The sequence below is a fragment of the Mustela nivalis genome, assembly GCF_964662115.1.
Source record: "Mustela nivalis genome assembly, chromosome: 14".
Classification (NCBI taxonomy): Eukaryota; Metazoa; Chordata; class Mammalia; order Carnivora; family Mustelidae; genus Mustela; species Mustela nivalis.
This window is the reverse complement of record NC_139033.1, coordinates 77,675,503-77,693,526: the sequence shown is the minus strand read 5'-3', so window position 1 is coordinate 77,693,526 and position 18,024 is coordinate 77,675,503. Positions and strand designations below refer to the sequence as shown.

Genomic DNA, 18,024 nt, shown 5'->3' with positions numbered 1-18,024 from the left:
ATGTACCAATCTTATAACACAGAGCAATTGCTCAGTTAGTGGTAGATATTAACAATGCTTGAATTTATCAAAATGTTAACAGTGGTTATATCTAGGTAGGCAATGGGGGTCTTGCTGTGTGTTATACTTTATGCTTTTGCCCAAATACATAATATACACAATGTAAATGAATCCAGTCCATATCTGATCGCGCATATGCGGAGTCCCTAAATAAGCTTTTATCTCTATAAACCTTGAGTCACTTGCATTTGACTTAAATGAGATGAGGAAGGCCAAGAGTAGTTATCTCTTTGGCATGGAGGAGGAGGAACATAGGGCCATGGGAAGGACCCTTGCCTCCCCCTACCTGTCCCCCCCCTCCACCGAGGAATGCTGCTTGTCAGTGTCAGGCTTATTACACTTGAACCCAAATCTTCCAATTCGAAGTTCACAGTCCATTCTCCAAGATTAAAAGAAGAAGTGTACTAGGTCTGCCTTTCTTGGAACAGTATGGAAAACAAAATCAACTACGTATTCAAAATAATGAAGAGGGCCTCCCTTCAAGGATTGCTGTAACATCTTCTCTGTTTTCCCTCCAGCTTTGATTTACCTCTAAGGTAAAATATCTCCTGGCTGCTGGTATAGGTCTAGTTTTTAACTGCTTCAGTTAGATTCCCCACACCTGTTCTGTACTGCACACGGGCTTATTTAATAACAATACAGTTCATTAGCGTGTTTTAGAGAATTGGTTTAGGAGTCTTTATAATATTTCTGAAACTCCAGTGAAATCCTGGTGCCTTCCTGAATCTTAACGGATTATGTAAGATTCTGAGGTCGATGAAACGCTTTCTAGGCAGAAACTGAGTATTGCTTTTTTAAAAAATTCATTAAGGAGATACAGACCTATTTGGAGAGGGTGTCACCATAGGAATAGAAAAACAACTAAATTTCCTCCCCCTCCCTTTTTCTTGTCCCTCCATAGCCTAAAGGGAGCTGATGCTGGCAATGGGATCCGAGTGTTCGTGCCTGATATTGGGATGTTCATTGCGAGTCTGACCATCTGGCTCGTCTGCAGAAACATCGTTCAGAAACCAGGGACGGAAGAGGCAGCACAGTATAACTCGGAGTTTGAAAACGAAGAATTGGTAAATCTGATTTCATGCATCTATCTTCCTTCTTTGATTGCTGAGGGCCTTGAGCCTTCTAATGAGTTGTGTCAGAGTGAAATGTGCAAAGCACTGAAACTTTGGGGTGCTTGGCTTCAGTTAACGATGCAAAGCCCCCGATGGAGTTGCGATGGGAAGGCATTGGCAGCCACACCTTGGCCATGAGGAGCCAGTTCAAGGAACGTGGAGGCTGCCCTTTGTGAGGCATCATACTGACACAGTTCTTTTCACTCTCATCTAGTATTATCCCAGATGGTTAACCATCTAGGTTCATAATGCTGTAGCCCATGGTCTAGATACCTTAGTTATTACAAAATATTTAGAGAAGAAGTAACACCTGGTAGTTTGGAAAGAAAAAAAAAAGTAATTCCTCCCTGAACGGAAGCTTTCTAGTCTGTGCACCTCGCTCTTCAGAGTGGACTTATGTTAGCATATTTTGATCAGGTTGTTTTAAAGTATTCCAGAGAAAAAATATATACCTTTAGAAAGTCATAAGAATTGGAAAAAGATAGCAATAATGAGGAAATTTAGCTATGTCTTTTAGTAGAAAGAGCTTCAGGAGGAGCAAGGAGCACATCAGATCTCACTTGGTGTATGAGAGCAAGTTAGTTCATCCCTTTCCCTAGATCTGTTTCTGAACTGTGCTCCATTCTAATGACTGCACTTTGTTGTGAGTTTCAGAGACATTGATTTTAAAAAAGTAATTGATTTGGTAGTTGAAAGATGAAATTTACAAAGAAAAAATTACAAAAAAACTTCATCGGGACAGTTGACACGAGACACAACTACCAAATGTTCTTATTCGGAAGTTTTGGCCAGAACTTGAACCTGCCAAACTGAAGTTAATGGAAATCACTTACTTTGAGAATGGTAATCACAAAGGCCTCAAGGAAGACAATTCTTAGTTACGGCAAATGACCTATGTGCCTCACAAATAAGCAGCAAATGGTCTTGTATTGTTATTAAAAGCAGAACAATAAAGTGAGGATGTAATTCAACAAATCTCTATAAACTAGGAATCATATTACCACCCCCAAATATCATTTATGGGTAAAAAATACACAATCACATTGGTCACATTGCATAGCAATATTTTGCTATTTTTAAGGCACATGTTAACAAGTACCTGGTGTGAAAAACAATTATAGCAAGGTAGCAACTAACCCTGTGTTACATTCTTTCTACAAACTATGTAGCACTTGTCAGCGTCTTAAAAATGGGTAAAACCATGAAAGTGACTTTTCTTCCTGTTGGCTTTCCAATTTTAAAACAAAACTTAAAATTTTTATTTCTAGTTTTATAGTCAAACTTCAATTTAGAAGAGTTACAGTTTAGAAAATCGTCTGGCTTTGATCATTATTGCCAAAAATTGTCCAAGTTTGGTGAAAGTAAACCCACAAGCTCTCCAGCCTTAGGATTTTTCATTACCAGTATTTAAAAAGGCAAGATTATTTTTCAGTTATCCTCATATAGAGGATAAAAGATATTTGCTGTAAATTGAGTAGACACTGAAAGCAGATGTGGAAGCTACTAACAGTGGCGACATGATGTTGAGAAATTTGTTTATTCTCTCTCTTCTGCAAAATGAGGTCGATCATAATCCTATGTCATGGGGTTGCTGTAAGCACTAAATGAAATGTCATGTACAACACGTCTAGTGCAGTGCCTGCCCATTGGGTTGCTTAATGAGATGCTACTAGCTCTCGTCACCTTGCGCTCTCCAGTTGGAGAGGTTCTAGAACAGTTTCAAATTCAGAGTCCTCTTAGGATGATAGAAAGCAAAGTTGGGTGGGGACTTTGAAGCCAACCCACTCGGGCAGAGAGTCCTTTCTGTGCCATTTTTCACAGACAGCCATAAATGAATGGCAAAGCTTCTCAAGAAAAGAACCTCTGTCACTAAGGACAAAGGCCTTTTTGCCATAGGACCAGGGAAACCTACATTGACTGATGCAAGTTAACGGATTTCAGGTTATGCTTAGGGTCACACATCTGGGAAAGAAAAGAACACAGAACTGTCCCATGGATTAGTTCTAATACGTTTCCTTTTTGATTCACATCGTTCTCAAAGACAGACTTACGATACTTCTCTCCCATTTGAAACACGTTTAAGTAACTGTACTCTCTATATTATTAATCACATTACTTAAAAATAACTGTAAGGGGATGTCTGGGTGGCTCAGTGGGTTAAAGCCTCTGCCTTCAGCTCAGGTCATGATCCCAGTGTCCTGGGATGGAGCCCCACATCAGGCTCTCTGCTCGGTAGGGAGCCTGCTTCCTCCTCTCTCTCTGCCTGCCTCTCTGCCTACTTGTGATTTCTGTCTGTCAAATAAATAAATAAAATCTAAAATAAATAAATAAATAAAATAAAAATAACTGTAAGATGATTGACATTCTAAATACTATTTATTTGGGGCTTTGAAAAATACTAAATGTCATTATGATGAGATTGAATTTCTTCCCATTTAGATTTGCTTTGGCCTCATTTAGATCTTAATTTTCATTCTCTTCATGCATTCCAGCCACCCACCAACCCTCCCCGCCCCCCCCCCCCAACAGTGGCCCGGGAGGAGCAGGCTGGTGTGTGAATCTTCTGAGATGAATCCACAAGGAAATATTTCTTACATGTGAACAATCTGGCTTGAGTCTGAAAAGAATAGAAGCACATGGCCAAAATAAGTAGGAGAATTTATTTTGTGTTGGAAGGCCCTGACATATTTCCTCCCTGTAATAAATCTTGACATTTGCACTGTAGAATGTTTGGTTTTGAGGATCCTTTGAAAGAATAGTGTTTGCTGGCATTGTTTCTTCTTTCATTTATCCCAATGGTGAAATGGCAAGATTAATCCACTGGTGCATGCGAGAATGTCTTTTTAAATCCTGCATTGTTTTAAACTAGCAACTAATCCTTGAAGAAGACTCAGAGTCTTTCCTAATCTTGCTCAGCTTGATAATGAGGCTCAAGTTTGCTGTTTTAAAAGGCATCACAAATCCCTGGATTCCCGGAAAAAGAAAAAAAAATCTTGTTACAGAGAATCTTGCATTGTACAGAGAACAGAGCTCAGTTAAGTAAGCCAATTCCTCAAGTGCCAGAAAAGGTTCTCTTTCAACTGACACATCTGTGATCTTGTTTATCTGTTCATTGCAATTCAGAAGCAGACCTACATGTTGTAACTGGGAGAAAGATCCCTAATCTTAAATATTTAAGAAAAAAGAGTTAGGTTATGAAAATAAAATCGTGTAGGAAAGGGTCACCTGTGCAGTGAAACACTTTGTAATTTCACTATGCTGCTGTTATCTTGTATAGTTTTGTACTATCAGCGCTTTCTAGCGATTTAATGAGATTTCAGGCTTTACTTTTTTGGAAGCAAATGGTATTCCAGTATATTATTAATCCAAATTTATGAGAAGCTGTTTATTCAAATTGGAATTTTAGTCATGACTTAGTCTGCTTAGTCGGACATATCAAATATGAAGCATAAAAAGAATATTTTAGTATAGGTATCCACCATCTGTTAAAAGTTCGAGGATGCTACATTTGGAACCTGCTAATATTGTTTGGAAATTCATCCTGAGCCTCAAAACCTGTATCCTTTCTGATACCTAATGTCCATTAAGCTCCTACTGCATCCACATTCTGGCACATAAAAACGCCAATGAGGTTGTGCCTCAAGTTTTAGCACTGAGGTTCTCAAAGTTACTTTTTTTTTTTTTTTTTTTTTTGAGAGCAAGAAACAAAGAATGAAAGAGATCAATCTTTTTACTGTCACCTTTTTTTTTCTTTTAACTCTCACCTTCTAATAAGGCATTTAGCTTCTCACCTGAGATTTAGCCCAGAGTCATGTGTTTGAAGTTTTCTAGATCCTGTCTCTTCTGGCACCCAGACATAATCGTCTGAAAGATGGCAGCATTCAGTAGAGTAAGAAGTTAGGCAACTACCCACTTGCCCTCCCAGCCTTGAGCTTCCTGGCTTTTGCCGCGTCTCAAGGTCACTTTCAGAAACTAGGCAAGGATTTATTGTCATATGTCCCCCAAAATGCAGTATCCTGGGTTTGTCTTCTCTGGGTTAAACACATTTACAGTTTGGAGGAAACCTTTAATTGTGGTGATTTTAGATGCCATTAGTTTAAATAAAGAAAAAGTTGTTTTTTTTTAAGATTTTATTTATTTATTCGACAGACAGAGATCACAAGTAGGCAGAGAGGCAGGCAGGGGGGTAGGGAGTAGGCTCCCTGCTGAGCAGAGAACCCAATGCTGGACTAGATCCCAGGACCCTGGGATCATGACCTGAGTCGAAGGCAGAGGCTTTAACCCACTGAGCCACCCAGGAACCCCAAAGAAAAAGTTTTTAATTGGAGGAAATCATTGGCCTGTTGTCTTCAGAAGGCTTTGGGAAAGCTCGGTATTACAGTTTCAGGATGAGTGTCAGAGACAAGTTAACTTTAGATCCATGACTGAATGTATCCATGACTGTCTGTCAGCTACATCTCCCAAGCCACAAGGTGAGAGTGTGGAGTCCCTCTCATCCTTTCCTCTGAGAGAAACACACCTGGAGAGCTTACCCTCTTTATCACATAGAAAGGCAGGGATGTTCTATTACAGACCTAGGTTAATTGAATTAAATTTGACCAGCCTGGAGTTGAATATGTGACCCAGTAGTAAAAATAAAGGAAAGAATAAGCAATTAGGAAGGCAGCTCAAGTATTTTTACATCATTAAAATGAAACTATTTCAAATTAAATCCACCTTCATTTCTCTCCCATGTGTTCATTCATTTAACAACATTTTACAGTGTGTGCCTATTCTCTGCTTTATTTTTTTAAGAAAAACAAAGCTTCGAAGTAGACTTTTACCCTTAACAATATGTCTGGTTCTGAGTTTTTAGAATTTCTCAGAATATTTTGTTCTGTCCTTGGTATATTTAACAGGTGATTTTGCAGCTGAATTGCAAATAACAACAAAACACCCACAAGGGAGACTTGTTTGGGGAGAATGCAGAGCCCCGAGTCCCTTCAGGGAGGGGAGCTTGGTCAGGCACAGTGGGTGGGAAGGAACCTTTATCTCCCACTCCTGTCACCTGCTTCTGCTTCAGGGGGTCTGCATCTCCCGCACTCCTTTGAGGGGGGTGTCATGCTTTCCATCCTTCTCTCAACTGTAAATACCGAGATGGAACTGCCACCAACTTAATGTTGTTTAATTCCCCATGTTTCAAAACTTTCAAAGTGTTGGTGGTATGTTTGAGAGTAGGAGCTAGATCCCCCTCCCCTCCCTCCACCCAGCCTTCCTGCGGACGGCCCACCCAGGTTCGCAGAGTCACCTTTCATTCATTTCCTAGGACCCCGAGCCCTGGTAAGACCCCTGATGGCTTGAACGCCTCACCCATTATCATCAACAAGTCTACGGGCGCTACCTTGACATTTTGTCTAACCACGTTGCCCTTTTCTGTCTCTCCTGCCACAGTCCTCATCCCACCTCTCAGCCAGACCCCAAAATAACCTACAGCTGAATTTCCCTACCTCCGGACTCTGTTCTTACCCTATTCAACTGTTCTTGAACTCTCTGCCTTCTCTGGATTAGCCTTGTAAAGTTATAAATCAAACTATGTCACTTCCTGGGGTTAAACACTTCACTGGATTCTCACTAAATGAGAACAAAGTTCAGGCTCCTAACCCTGAAGCCCATGGCTCTTCCTGACCCCATCCCCTCCTCCCGGGCTCTGTCCCACTCCCTCTCTCCGCCCAGAAAAGACTAACTTTTCCTTTCTGCCATTCAGTCCACTCCCTGCTCATTCACGGCTAGTTTCTCCTCCATCATTGGGTGACCTCTTCCCCACCAAGGCCTTCGCCAGCCACCCGCCCAGGTTATTCCCTAGTCTCTGTCTTGTTGTATCTGTAACAATTATCACACTGTAATTACGCTACATCCGCTTTTGGTCGCTGTTATTGACTTTCCATCTCCCTCACTAAATTATAAGCTGAGTGAGGGAAAGCTTCACACGTCCGTCTGGTTCTCTGTTACAACAGATCTTAAGTTAGTGAGGTAACCTGAGCTTGTGCACATAGTAATACTTATATACTTATCAAGTTAATGGGTTAGGCACTGACTGATTAATACGGAGGGTTGCTTTGTGCAAAGTATAGAACTAAAGCAAGGGGTCAGCCTGCGGCCAGGATCATCTGCAAAGAGTTGCTTCTCCCCCAAACTGTCAGAGAACTTGGCAGGGCCGAGGCAAACCCACTCTTCTGTCTTGAGTGATCTCTCCTTGCTGTGTCTACAGAGAAGGATTTATTTATTTATTTATTTATTTATTTATTCAGTACCCAATATGTGCCAGGATGGGCAAAAACAAATATCTAACAGGGAGTGTTCTTTAATTTTTTTGCTTTGCTTTCCAGGACATTAACCCCCCTCCTTTTATTTTATTTTATTTTATTTTATTTTTTTTTTTTTACCACCCACCCCGCCCCAGTCATGTTCGCTTTGGGAATAACTGGAATTGGGCGTTCCAGATCACTTTATAAACAGTTTTATACTTGGTTTATTTCCTCTGAGCGAGCAAACCTCTGGGGTCCCAGGGCGGACTCCCACCTTGGACCTGGCACAGTGCTCAGAGCCGAGCTCAGGCTCAGGAGAAGTTCTGAGAGGAGGGAGGAGCCGGACTGGGGCTGGGGGGAGGAATGCTGTGGATTCCAGAGCAGCTAGAGCAGGGCTCAGCCTTTGAGCACTTTAATAACAAAGGCTTGCGTTTTGTTTCCATCTCAGCCCATCAGAAGGCATTATAGGAATCCTGAATCTTTCAGGAAATTTTGGAGCAACAGGAAAGATTCTGTGCCCTCAAAATGCTGCTTTGTTATCACTCCCTAAATTTTTTATTTCTAAAGGGAACACTGGGTATGTCACTTAGAAGTGCTCAACTCTGCTGTTTCTTATAAGAGAAAATGGATGATTCCGGGTCAGTAATAATCTCTCTAACCAGAGACAAACTGAGTAGATAGTATCAGAATCAATCTCTCTCTCTCTCTCTCTCTCTCTCTGTGTGTGTGTGTGTGTGTGTTTTAATACTGACTTGGTTTTATGGTATGCTATTAAGTGATTTCTCTAAAAAAAATAAACCCTAAAGATATAAACCTTTAAAATGACAGTCTGTCCAATTTGGCTGCTCTCCATTATTGTTCATTTCCCTTTCAAATGATGTTCAGGTGATTCTCAAAGATTGGTGCAATTTCTAAGTTGGCCATTTGACCTGGGATGTTTTGGAATGTTCTGATGCAGGGCCCATCCCAGAGCTCTGGAATCAGAGTGTCCTGGAAGCAAGGGGATGTGGATGGTGGCACAAGGCTCCACTGTTCTTGCAAGTTTGGAAAGATAATCTTCCTACAACAAGTGTGGCCATAGAATGAAATATTTGTTTATCTGTACAATGCTGTCCCGTTAGGCTTACATAACGTACGGTGACATCACATAGACGAGATGCTCTCTCTACTCCCTTCCACAGGCAACATGGTGCCTATCTATCGGGTTAGCCTTGAGCCATGAGGCATCACGCTTGCCTTTTCCTCCCTTGGGCTCTTCTGTGGAGATGAAACCATTCTGCAAGGATACATGGTTAACGTTTCATAATAAACAATGAAGAAACAACTCATGACACTTTAGAAAAACGTTCCCTTTGCCTCCAGATCATTTGTTTGTGACTTTGATACACTCCGTCGAAATGTTTTGAATAGCATGGTTTTAGCCACAAAGAAGAAAGTGGATTCATCTGATGAGGAGTTCTGGGCTCCTAGCTGCGGTCTCCCTTTACGCTAACACGTAAAGTTTGACTGAAACCGGAAGGAGGTTCTGCAGATGAATCACTTCAGTGCATTTTCCAGGGAAGGGAGTCTGCCTAGCACACGATTCCAACAAAACGTCTGCAGTTTTGCCTGGTCTGCCAAGCGTGCCATCAGTTATCAGGCATTACAGATGGTGGCCTGTGCATGGATTCTAGATTGGCTGCTTCAGAATCATGTAGGGCAACTGTTTGGTCATACAGATGCCTAAGATTCGCTCCAAGAATTTCTCATTTAGTAAGTTTGAAGTGAGGCTAGGTTCCTGCCCTCTTCAAGATTCCCCGGCCATCATCAGGACATACCCCAACCCATTCAAAGATTGTTCGGAGTTAAAGAAAAATGGATATTTGCCTTTCACCAAAACTAACTGCAGTGTCTTCCCTGTCTGAATTGTGTGGGAACGACTGCTGTGTGCCGAGTGTGGGGAGGCAGCTGTGGGAGGAGATGCGGCGGCTACTTGGCACTCAGACCCTGACCCAAGTTCAGAGACAAGCTTGGCCTCGCACGCATAACTCAGAGGTGTTATGGGACTACATGTTGGCACATTTAAAGTAGGGAACGTTTAGCAAAGGCAAGTTGAAGGATTTACACGTCTTCAAATAAGTTTTAGATGTTGACATGGGCAATAATAATATGGAATTTATTATTATGATTATTTTATTTATTTATTCTTGCCTTTCTAAACTGTGGAGTGTTGTCTTTTTAATTTCTAAGCCCGATCTGGAACCAGGGGGAATTAAATCTTCATTTATAGCTGCTCCTTCTTCGCTTCAGGGCCGGAGTCCCGTTGCGTTCCAAAGCCGGGAGAGATTACGGCTCCCACAAGTAAGGCTGCTTGTTAGTAAATACATTTGAGCGAGTGGATGCTGTTCCAGAGGATCAGTGTTTATATTTCACCAGACGAATCATTTAGGGGGAGAAAGCCTGCCTGTTAAAAAGCAGCCCTGACGTGACTAATGGCCGTTCTGGCCCCAGCCTGGACAGTGGGGGCTCACAGAGGCCAGCCTGGCTCACTTCCGGCTCCCTCCCAGCTTGGCAGGTTTCTTAAGCGTTTCCAACTGAGGATTCTGGTACAAAAATGCTGAAAACCCTCAAGTCCAGTGGTATGTTTATAAAAGTCATGGGGTCCCGGTCCTGCCCAAGAGAGGTCAAGGAAATGCATTTGTCTAACCTCGACCAGAGAACTCTATTTGATTTAATCTACATCCGTAGCAATTCTACAGCTGAATAAGAAACCATTTGTTATGAAAGTTAGGAGTGCATTTCTGACTGGGACCCAGGCAGCTCTAGCTTTGTTGTCTCTCCATGTCTCCCTTTTCAAGGATGGTGACTGAAGGTTTTGGCCTTTCTTCCCCAGGGAGGATTTATATGTGTCACTGCATCATGAGGGGGAAATTAAGCAAGACATGCCCCATGAATGGATGGTTTGTATGTGGATGGCAGTGTGGACACCATAGCCATAGCTTCACTGGATGGATCCCCACAGAAACTCCTGGGGGATCTGGAGCAAGTGGAAAGGAAGAGCTGGTATGGGACCTAGAGTCTTTAAGAGCTTGGGAGGGGAGCCCATGGCCAAGGACACGTTTCAAGCATGTTCCAAGGCCAAGAGAGCCTGTGGACTCTGGGTTCCCCATGTGGTTGCCTGCAGGGAGTGCTTCTAGGCAAAGAAGAAGATAGGGCTAGAGAGACCGGTTCCAGGTTGGCTGCGCCTGAGAGGTGGGTGAGCTCTGTATTCTCTCCAGATAACCTCATTAGACCGTTGACTTTAGAAACCTTATCTTTACCACTGAACTTTAGATAGACCTCTCCAGTTTCCATCTCCCTCCAGCCCTCCAGATTGCTGTGCTGGTTGCCCTTTTAACATCTCCAACAAGAAAGCCGGAAGGGCATCTCAGAACTGAATTCCCCAACCGGCTTCACCCTTGCTTATCCCCATCTCCTCAATAATGACAAAAATATAGGCACTATCTTTGTCTCTCGTCTGTCCCTCCACCCTCCACATCAAATTTACCAATAAGTGCTGCTGACTTGAATATAAGACAAATGGCAAAGACGCGATCCTCTTCTCAGATCCTTGAGCTCGTGTCTCCCCCTCAACCACAGCAATAGCCTCCTAGCTGCGGTCTCCCTTGGCATCACCATGTGATACAGGCCACGTCATAGCCCTCACTATGTGGAATGATTGGTGATGAAACTCCTGTTAGAGTGAGTTCAACAGAAATGAGGCCTAGGGGAAGTGATGCCATGTTTTTAGCCAACTCTTGGAGAGTCACTTTGAGAGGCAAATGTGGATTGGAAGAGGTGTGGGTTGGAGATGGTGAGGCATGTTTTGTTTGTTGATGGGGAGATATGGGAGAAAGGGAGCATGAGGTAATACAGGGGTGAGGGGAGGATGGCTGGGAGCGTCCTTTTCTCTGGTGTCTCAGGGGGTGCAGCTTCTCCATAGTCACAGGACGGAGTAGGGAGCCAAGTACCTGCTGTGCAAGTGAGCTTTAGGTTGGCAAGCTGATGTGCCCGCTGATTTCCCCTGCACAAGAGGACGACACATAGACCCAGAGAAGGGTTAGCCCCCTTCTCTCAGTGAAGTAGGAAGTGGGCTCATCAGCTGACAATGGGGAGGGTGAATTGGTGGAAGAGGAAGTATGTCTGGGAACATGTGCCTTCTTTCTGAACATATGGAGCCTTTCTTTGACCATTTCTCTTTGACCTTTCTCTTCCCTCCATCTGGAATGTTCTTAATGAAGATTTTCACGTGGCTGGTTACTTTGTGACATTCAGATCTTGGCTTAAATGTCACCTCTCAGAGAGGCTCTCCCTGACCTCGGAATCTAAAATAGTCCCCCTGCCACTCACAGTCACCTCACCCTATTTTAATTCTCTGACTAGCATTTGTTACTGTGAGATAGCTTGTTAGTTTTCTACTTGCCTACATGTTTATCACTGCATCTCTTATGAGATATTAGCATATGCTAGGCCCTGACCATATAGAGAAATCTTCATGAATATGCTTGAGACATTCCTTTTTCTTCAGGAAAAAATGTGTCATGATGTAATACAGTAGAACCCATTTGGGTATATAGACAGGAATGGGCTTGAGATTAAATCTGTGTATTTGGTGTCCTGGGTAAATGTGCTTTTTGTACCCTTGGCTTCAGCAGCTTATGTTATGAGTGCCCTGTACCCTTCTAGGCAAAGAGAAGAGCTCTGAGTTCTCAAGGCTGCTCAGGACTACCTTGAACTTCATACCAGCCTCTGTATGCTGGCTTCCTTTAGTGTACATGGGCATAGTAAGAGGTTCAGTTGCCACTGGTGAATATTCTTTAAATACCTGAACTTGGGCTCATGGGTGGCTCAGTCAGTTAAGCATCTGCCTTCGGCTCAGGTCACGATCCCAGGGTCCTGAGATCAAGCCCTGCATCGGGCTCCCTGCTCAGCTAGAAGCCTGCTTCCCCCTCCCCCACTCCCCTTGCTTGTGTTCCCTCTCTTGCTGCATCTGTTTCTCTGTCAAATAAATAAATAAATAAATAATCTTTAAATATCTGAATTAAATGTATCAAGAAAAAACCTTTAAAATAGGAAAATGGAGAGGCTGGGCTGGAAAAAGAAAAAAAAAAAGAACCTTTAAAATGGGAAAAACGGAGAGGCTGGGCTGTACTCTCTAAGCCTTAAAGAGATGTCTGAACTGGACGTAAAAAACCTTTTGTTTCTGCAGCCAGTACAGTCTTTTCAATTGGGATTAAGAGAAGACTGCCAGCCTACGGCAATTGCAAACAAAACCTCATACATCTGAAACAACCTTTTGTCTTAAAATGATGGCTTATATTTCTAACAATTAAAAAATTCAAGCCTTCTAGGGAAAGACTCTTCTTGGCCAAGAAAAATTTCTATGTATTCTTTAAAAACAAAACGGTCAAAAACACCTTGTATACCCAGTTTTTAAAATAATGCATAGAAATATGCGTATATTCTGCCCATGACTTTCTTCCCTAAATCTCTGATGATCATACTGAGGGGCTGAATCATTCAGGATAGAATGAGTGTATCATTCTCTGAAAGAATAAAATACGAAGTGACTGTATCTAGTCAAGTAAACCCAGGACCAAACCCAGGACCACTCACACTCCTGTTGTCAGGAAACACTAGGATAGTGGACAGAATTGACTTCAGAAAGAAAAGGGGTTTCATAAGCATGAGTTGGACTCACCATTTTGGTTAAAGCCATAGATATTCTCCTCACGCTATCTATCAGCTTAGTGGCAAACTATAAATGTGAGGAACCAAACCCAGACTGATGAAAGTTAAGCTCTTGAGAGATGTTTCTGTTTCTTCTGCCTGTAAAAAAAAAAAAAAAATGAGTTCCTGTGGCTCAGACAACACACTGTTCAGGGTTCTATGATAGGTGATGTTTCTTGTTTACTTCTTCGGGAAAGATCCAAGCGACTTGGGCTTCCACAAGCAACTGTCAGAGGCCTGGAGGGGGACGTAAGTGGTTGTCTGCATTTTTCTGCCGGTTTGTGAAGTTCACCTCACTGACTGACCCACAAATTACAAACCATATAATCTGCTGGGCGGGGAGGCAGAGGTCTGGACTGCAGTGTTTTCTGTTTCTCCTTTATTTAGGCTGGAGGGGAAAAATTAGATGCAGAAGAGGCGCTGATCTATGAAGAGGATTTGGATGAAGGGGACGGTGTCGAAGGCGATGTGGAAGAGAGCACAAAGTTAAAAATGTTCCGCAGACTCGCCTCCGTGGCCTCCAAGCTTAAAGAGTTTATTGGCAACATGATCACCACCGCAGGAAAGGTCGTGGTGACGATTTTACTCGGTTCGTCAGGTGAGCGTTTCTGGCACTGGATGGAGCACAGGTTGTGCTTTGGTGAATAATGAAGGACATGGCTGAGGAGAAAATGCAGAAAGACACAATTCTGGTTTGTGACACAAAACTCGTAACCGTACCTGCTGGAAAACTGGCCTCGTGTACACACACACACACACACAGAAGTCATTTATCTGGTTCAGTTCTAGCATTTGTGTGTTCAGTTGGTTTCTGTCAACCTCTGTAAAGCCATCTTTTCCTATATCTAAAAGTGATTTATGTTTTAGGTGTAGATTCAAAAAACCGCTACTCTTCCTCTCCCCACAGCCCATGAAGGGCAATGGGCTCTGATGAACCATGTTGATGTGTCGTCGCCCGCCCCTTCCCCCGCCCTCCAGAGCCACATGTGTGCCTTCTGAAAGCATGTCTGTTTACATTGGGCCATTAGCAATCTTAATTTAACTCTCCAGGATATACTATTTTTCTTCCTCAGATTGTAATCTTGCAACACGGACACTCACTTCCTTGAAATCTTGGCTGCCGACCGCTTGTTCCATAATAATGTTATCTCTATCTTCTCCCTCCTTCCATCGCGCTGTTGGCAGCTGCTCTAGAGCCACTGTGAAGTTCAGTCCATACCTCTTTGTGGAAGTTGCATAAGATGAAATAATGTGAGGAAAATTAAAAAGTGGGAAAGAGAATAGAATTCCTCAAGAAGTATATCACAATATTTTAACAAAGAGTCATTTCAAGATGCCCCATCCCCCGCCCAGCAAGAGTTTTTAAATGCCTGCCAAAGAATTACCTCACTTTACCTGCCCCCTTTTGCTAATAGTGCGATCCCAATATGGTTGGGTAGGGCAAAGTTTTAGTGAGACTTTGCTACAGATGTAATATTGATATGAATCCTACTTAACCAAAAAAAAAGTGAGTTATTATAAAAAATGATATCAGGGAAAGTTGGAATAGACACACAAGTATTCCTGAAAAATTAGGGGGAAAAGTAGAAAGATGGAAGCAAGCAAGCAAATATGCTAAATTCTGTTCATATGAGAAATAGATATTTATTCTGCTCAAACATCATGGGAAGAACTTCATGATCTTTTATTTCTACTTATATTTACAAATATCATTTTATGTCTGAATTTGTTTCACAATAAAAATAGCATAAGTTCTGATTTTATAAATAAAATGTGGTTCATGCTTTGATAACTTGTTCCATCCCTGGAAACACACAAAGGAAATGTACATAATCTCCCAAGAGTTACATTTCCCGAGTGGTAAATGCTTTTCCAGTTCTGTGCAGTGAGTCTTGACAATATCTCTTCTTCCTCAGGTATGATGTTACCATCTTTGACCTCATCTGTATACTTCTTCGTATTTTTGGGTCTGTGCACCTGGTGGTCCTGGTGCCGAACGTTCGATCCGTTGCTGTTCAGCTGTCTCTGTGTTCTGCTGGCTATTTTCACTGCGGGACACTTGATTGGGCTTTATTTATACCAGTTCCAGTTCTTTCAAGAAGCGGTTCCACCCAATGACTACTATGCAAGGTAAGAGAAACGGTGAAGACATTTCAAGAGGAGCTAGCCTTTCTTCATGATGGTGTTTGAATTTGCAGGGGTTCTCAGTGCCATTTGATGTGCTCAGCAAAGGTTTGGCCAGGGGTAGTAGGAAGCAATCCAGGGTTTTCAAGTTATTGAATGACAAAGTCTAGAAGGAAGTAGAAGATTTCTTCAATGGAGGTGCTGCTAGGACATGGAGAGAGAGGAGAGGCTGCTGTTTGGTCTCAGCTGTGGAAAGAGATCCCAGAAGAACATTTTACATCAAAGATTTAAAAACATGCTAAAGAATCCAGCTGGAGGATGCTCTCACAAGCCAAACAGAGCATCAAGTATCATATTGAATTGGTTGTAAAAATATGAAAATAAAAATGTATGAATTCATGCATTTTTCTCTCATGCATTTCTCTCTCTCTCGAGAGAGAGAGAGCTAATTTGCTTCAGTTGAAGACAACTGTTACTTACTTTGGAAAATGGGAATTAAATCCTTTGGAAGATGGGAATTAAAGGTAAAGAATCTTTACTTTGGAAAATGGGAATTAAAGGTAAAGGACCCAGCACTGACTTTGACTTTTTAGAAGGAACCCTAGGCGATTCTCAGCTGATGAGTCAAAATCCACCTTTATAGGATAACGCCAGCTAATGAAAAGGCAAGGAATAATTAATTAGAAAATTACTGTTTCTCAGTTCTTAATGAAATATTGATTCTCATGGCAAACTGACACCATTACTTGCAAAGATTGTTGGGCTAAAAGATGTTTGTAGAACGACAAGGTACAACCTCACTGATTATTTGCCAGTGGCAAAGGGAAAAATCAAACCTTTGTAATGGTGATCAATACCACAACAAGCTGATCAAACTCTTATAACCCAAAGTGGGATAGCTCAATATGAAGTATACAGCATCATAGTGTTAAACTTTTAGACCTAAGCCCCAATTTACGGTAATATATAAAATGATAGAAAAATAATGACAATCAGAGAAATCCAGAATGTGAATTCTGCAAGGCAAAGGACCCAATCTCCTAAAAACTCAACATCATGAAAAGAAGTGTTTGTAGAGGCAGCGAGGGGAGAGACTGTTCTAGATTAAAGGAGAACTGGGGAAACCCAGCAAACTGATGGGAAGCCTGACTTTAGATTACATTCCTGTTCAACCACAGGTCTCTGAAAAATATTCTGAGGTTAAATGGGGGAAATTTCAATGTTCATTGGTTATTAGCTGGTTGTATAGACCCGTTGTTAATTCTCAGGTGCATGATTGTTGTATAGGAAAATGTATGATTGGCATCGGGTTATCCATTGTCCTGTTTTAACTTTCTGTTTCCGTGGAAAAGTTTATAACCGGAAGTTACAGAAAAAATGAAGGGGGACAGAAATGATGGGAGAGAATGTGAGGGGGATGAAAGGAGTGCCAGCAGCCTTGTCTTTGATGTGTCTGGGAAGTGGTGTAAGAGTTTTTTGTCCTCTTGTTGAGAAATGAGAAACCTGCAGTTGAAAAGAACATGAGTGAATATCATCCTGATGATACAGATTTGGTTTTCATGGACTAGTAAATATGAACCAGCAATGTGTGTGGGGACTCCTCAACCTTGCTTTTCTTGATTCATGCATAAAATCTGCCTGGTCTGTAGCTGTGGCTACACAATGCGAGGCGGCGGGGGTGGGGTGGGGGTGGGGGATCAAGTTCTAAAACCAAACAAGTTAGTTCTCTACACACTTAAAGCCAACTAATTCTAAACCCAGTTGGCATAACCTACAGGCTTAGCAAGTATAATTCAGTCTCTAAAGAGAAGAATCTTAGAGGCAAGTTACAACTGAAGAAGCATGGTTGGAAACAAGCTAAGTGCCCACTGACAGATGAATGATAAAAAAGCTGTAGTGTATATGTACATACATACATATATTTGTATATAAACATAATGAAATATTATTCAGCCTTAAAAAGGAAGGAAATCTTGCCTTTCATGGCAACGTGATGAAACTTGGGGGCATTATGCTAATGAAATAAGTCAGACTTGTCCGCTTATATATGGAATCTAAACTAAAGAGTCAACTCATAGAAACAGTTTAGGAAAGTGGTTGGGGGGTGTGTGTGTGTGTGTGTGTGTGTGACATGTTGGAAAGAAGGAAGACAGGCTTATAAAAGGATATAAACTCACTTCCGAGGTGAAAAGATTATGAAGGTCTAATATGTAGCAGGCTCACTATAGCTAATAGTATTGTGTTGTATATTGCATACTTGAAATTTGCTAAGAGAATAGATCCTAAGCATTCTCATTAAAAAAAAAAAAGTAATTATGTGAGGTCATTGGTGTGTTAATTAACTTAGTTGAAGTAATCATTTCACAATATACACTTATACCAAATCATCACATTGTACACTTTAAATTTATTACAATTTAATATGTTGGTGATACCTGAGAAGCCTCGTTAATGGTGTAGATTTATATAATATTTATTTATTTAAGGCAGAAGCGAATAAATGCTAAATTTCAGTACAGACAGTAGTTCTAGACTAAATGAATCCTTTGGTTTCTTTTAGATGTTTAATTTTTGGATTATAGAACATGCATAGAAAAAATGTCTTGTGCTGTTGGAAGGGCTGACTTTTAGGGGGTGATTTAATTAGGAATGTAAATATCTTCTATAACCTGATAACACCCCCCCCCCCCCAGTTT

The 18,024-nt window shown here is 41.7% G+C and overlaps 1 protein-coding gene across 8 annotated transcripts in view; it reads left to right on the top strand.

Moving 5' to 3' along the window:
• The window catches only part of PIEZO2 (piezo type mechanosensitive ion channel component 2), a 451,232-nt gene that overhangs the window by 255,107 nt on the left and 178,101 nt on the right, over nucleotides 1-18,024 (top strand). For all 8 annotated transcript variants that reach the window (XM_082697369.1, XM_082697373.1, XM_082697368.1 and 5 more), the window contains exons 5-7: nucleotides 962-1,124; nucleotides 13,592-13,802; nucleotides 15,121-15,334. In XM_082697369.1, the coding sequence (XP_082553495.1) occupies nucleotides 962-1,124; nucleotides 13,592-13,802; nucleotides 15,121-15,334 (588 nt within the window). The remainder of the gene's footprint in view (nucleotides 1-961; nucleotides 1,125-13,591; nucleotides 13,803-15,120; nucleotides 15,335-18,024) is intronic.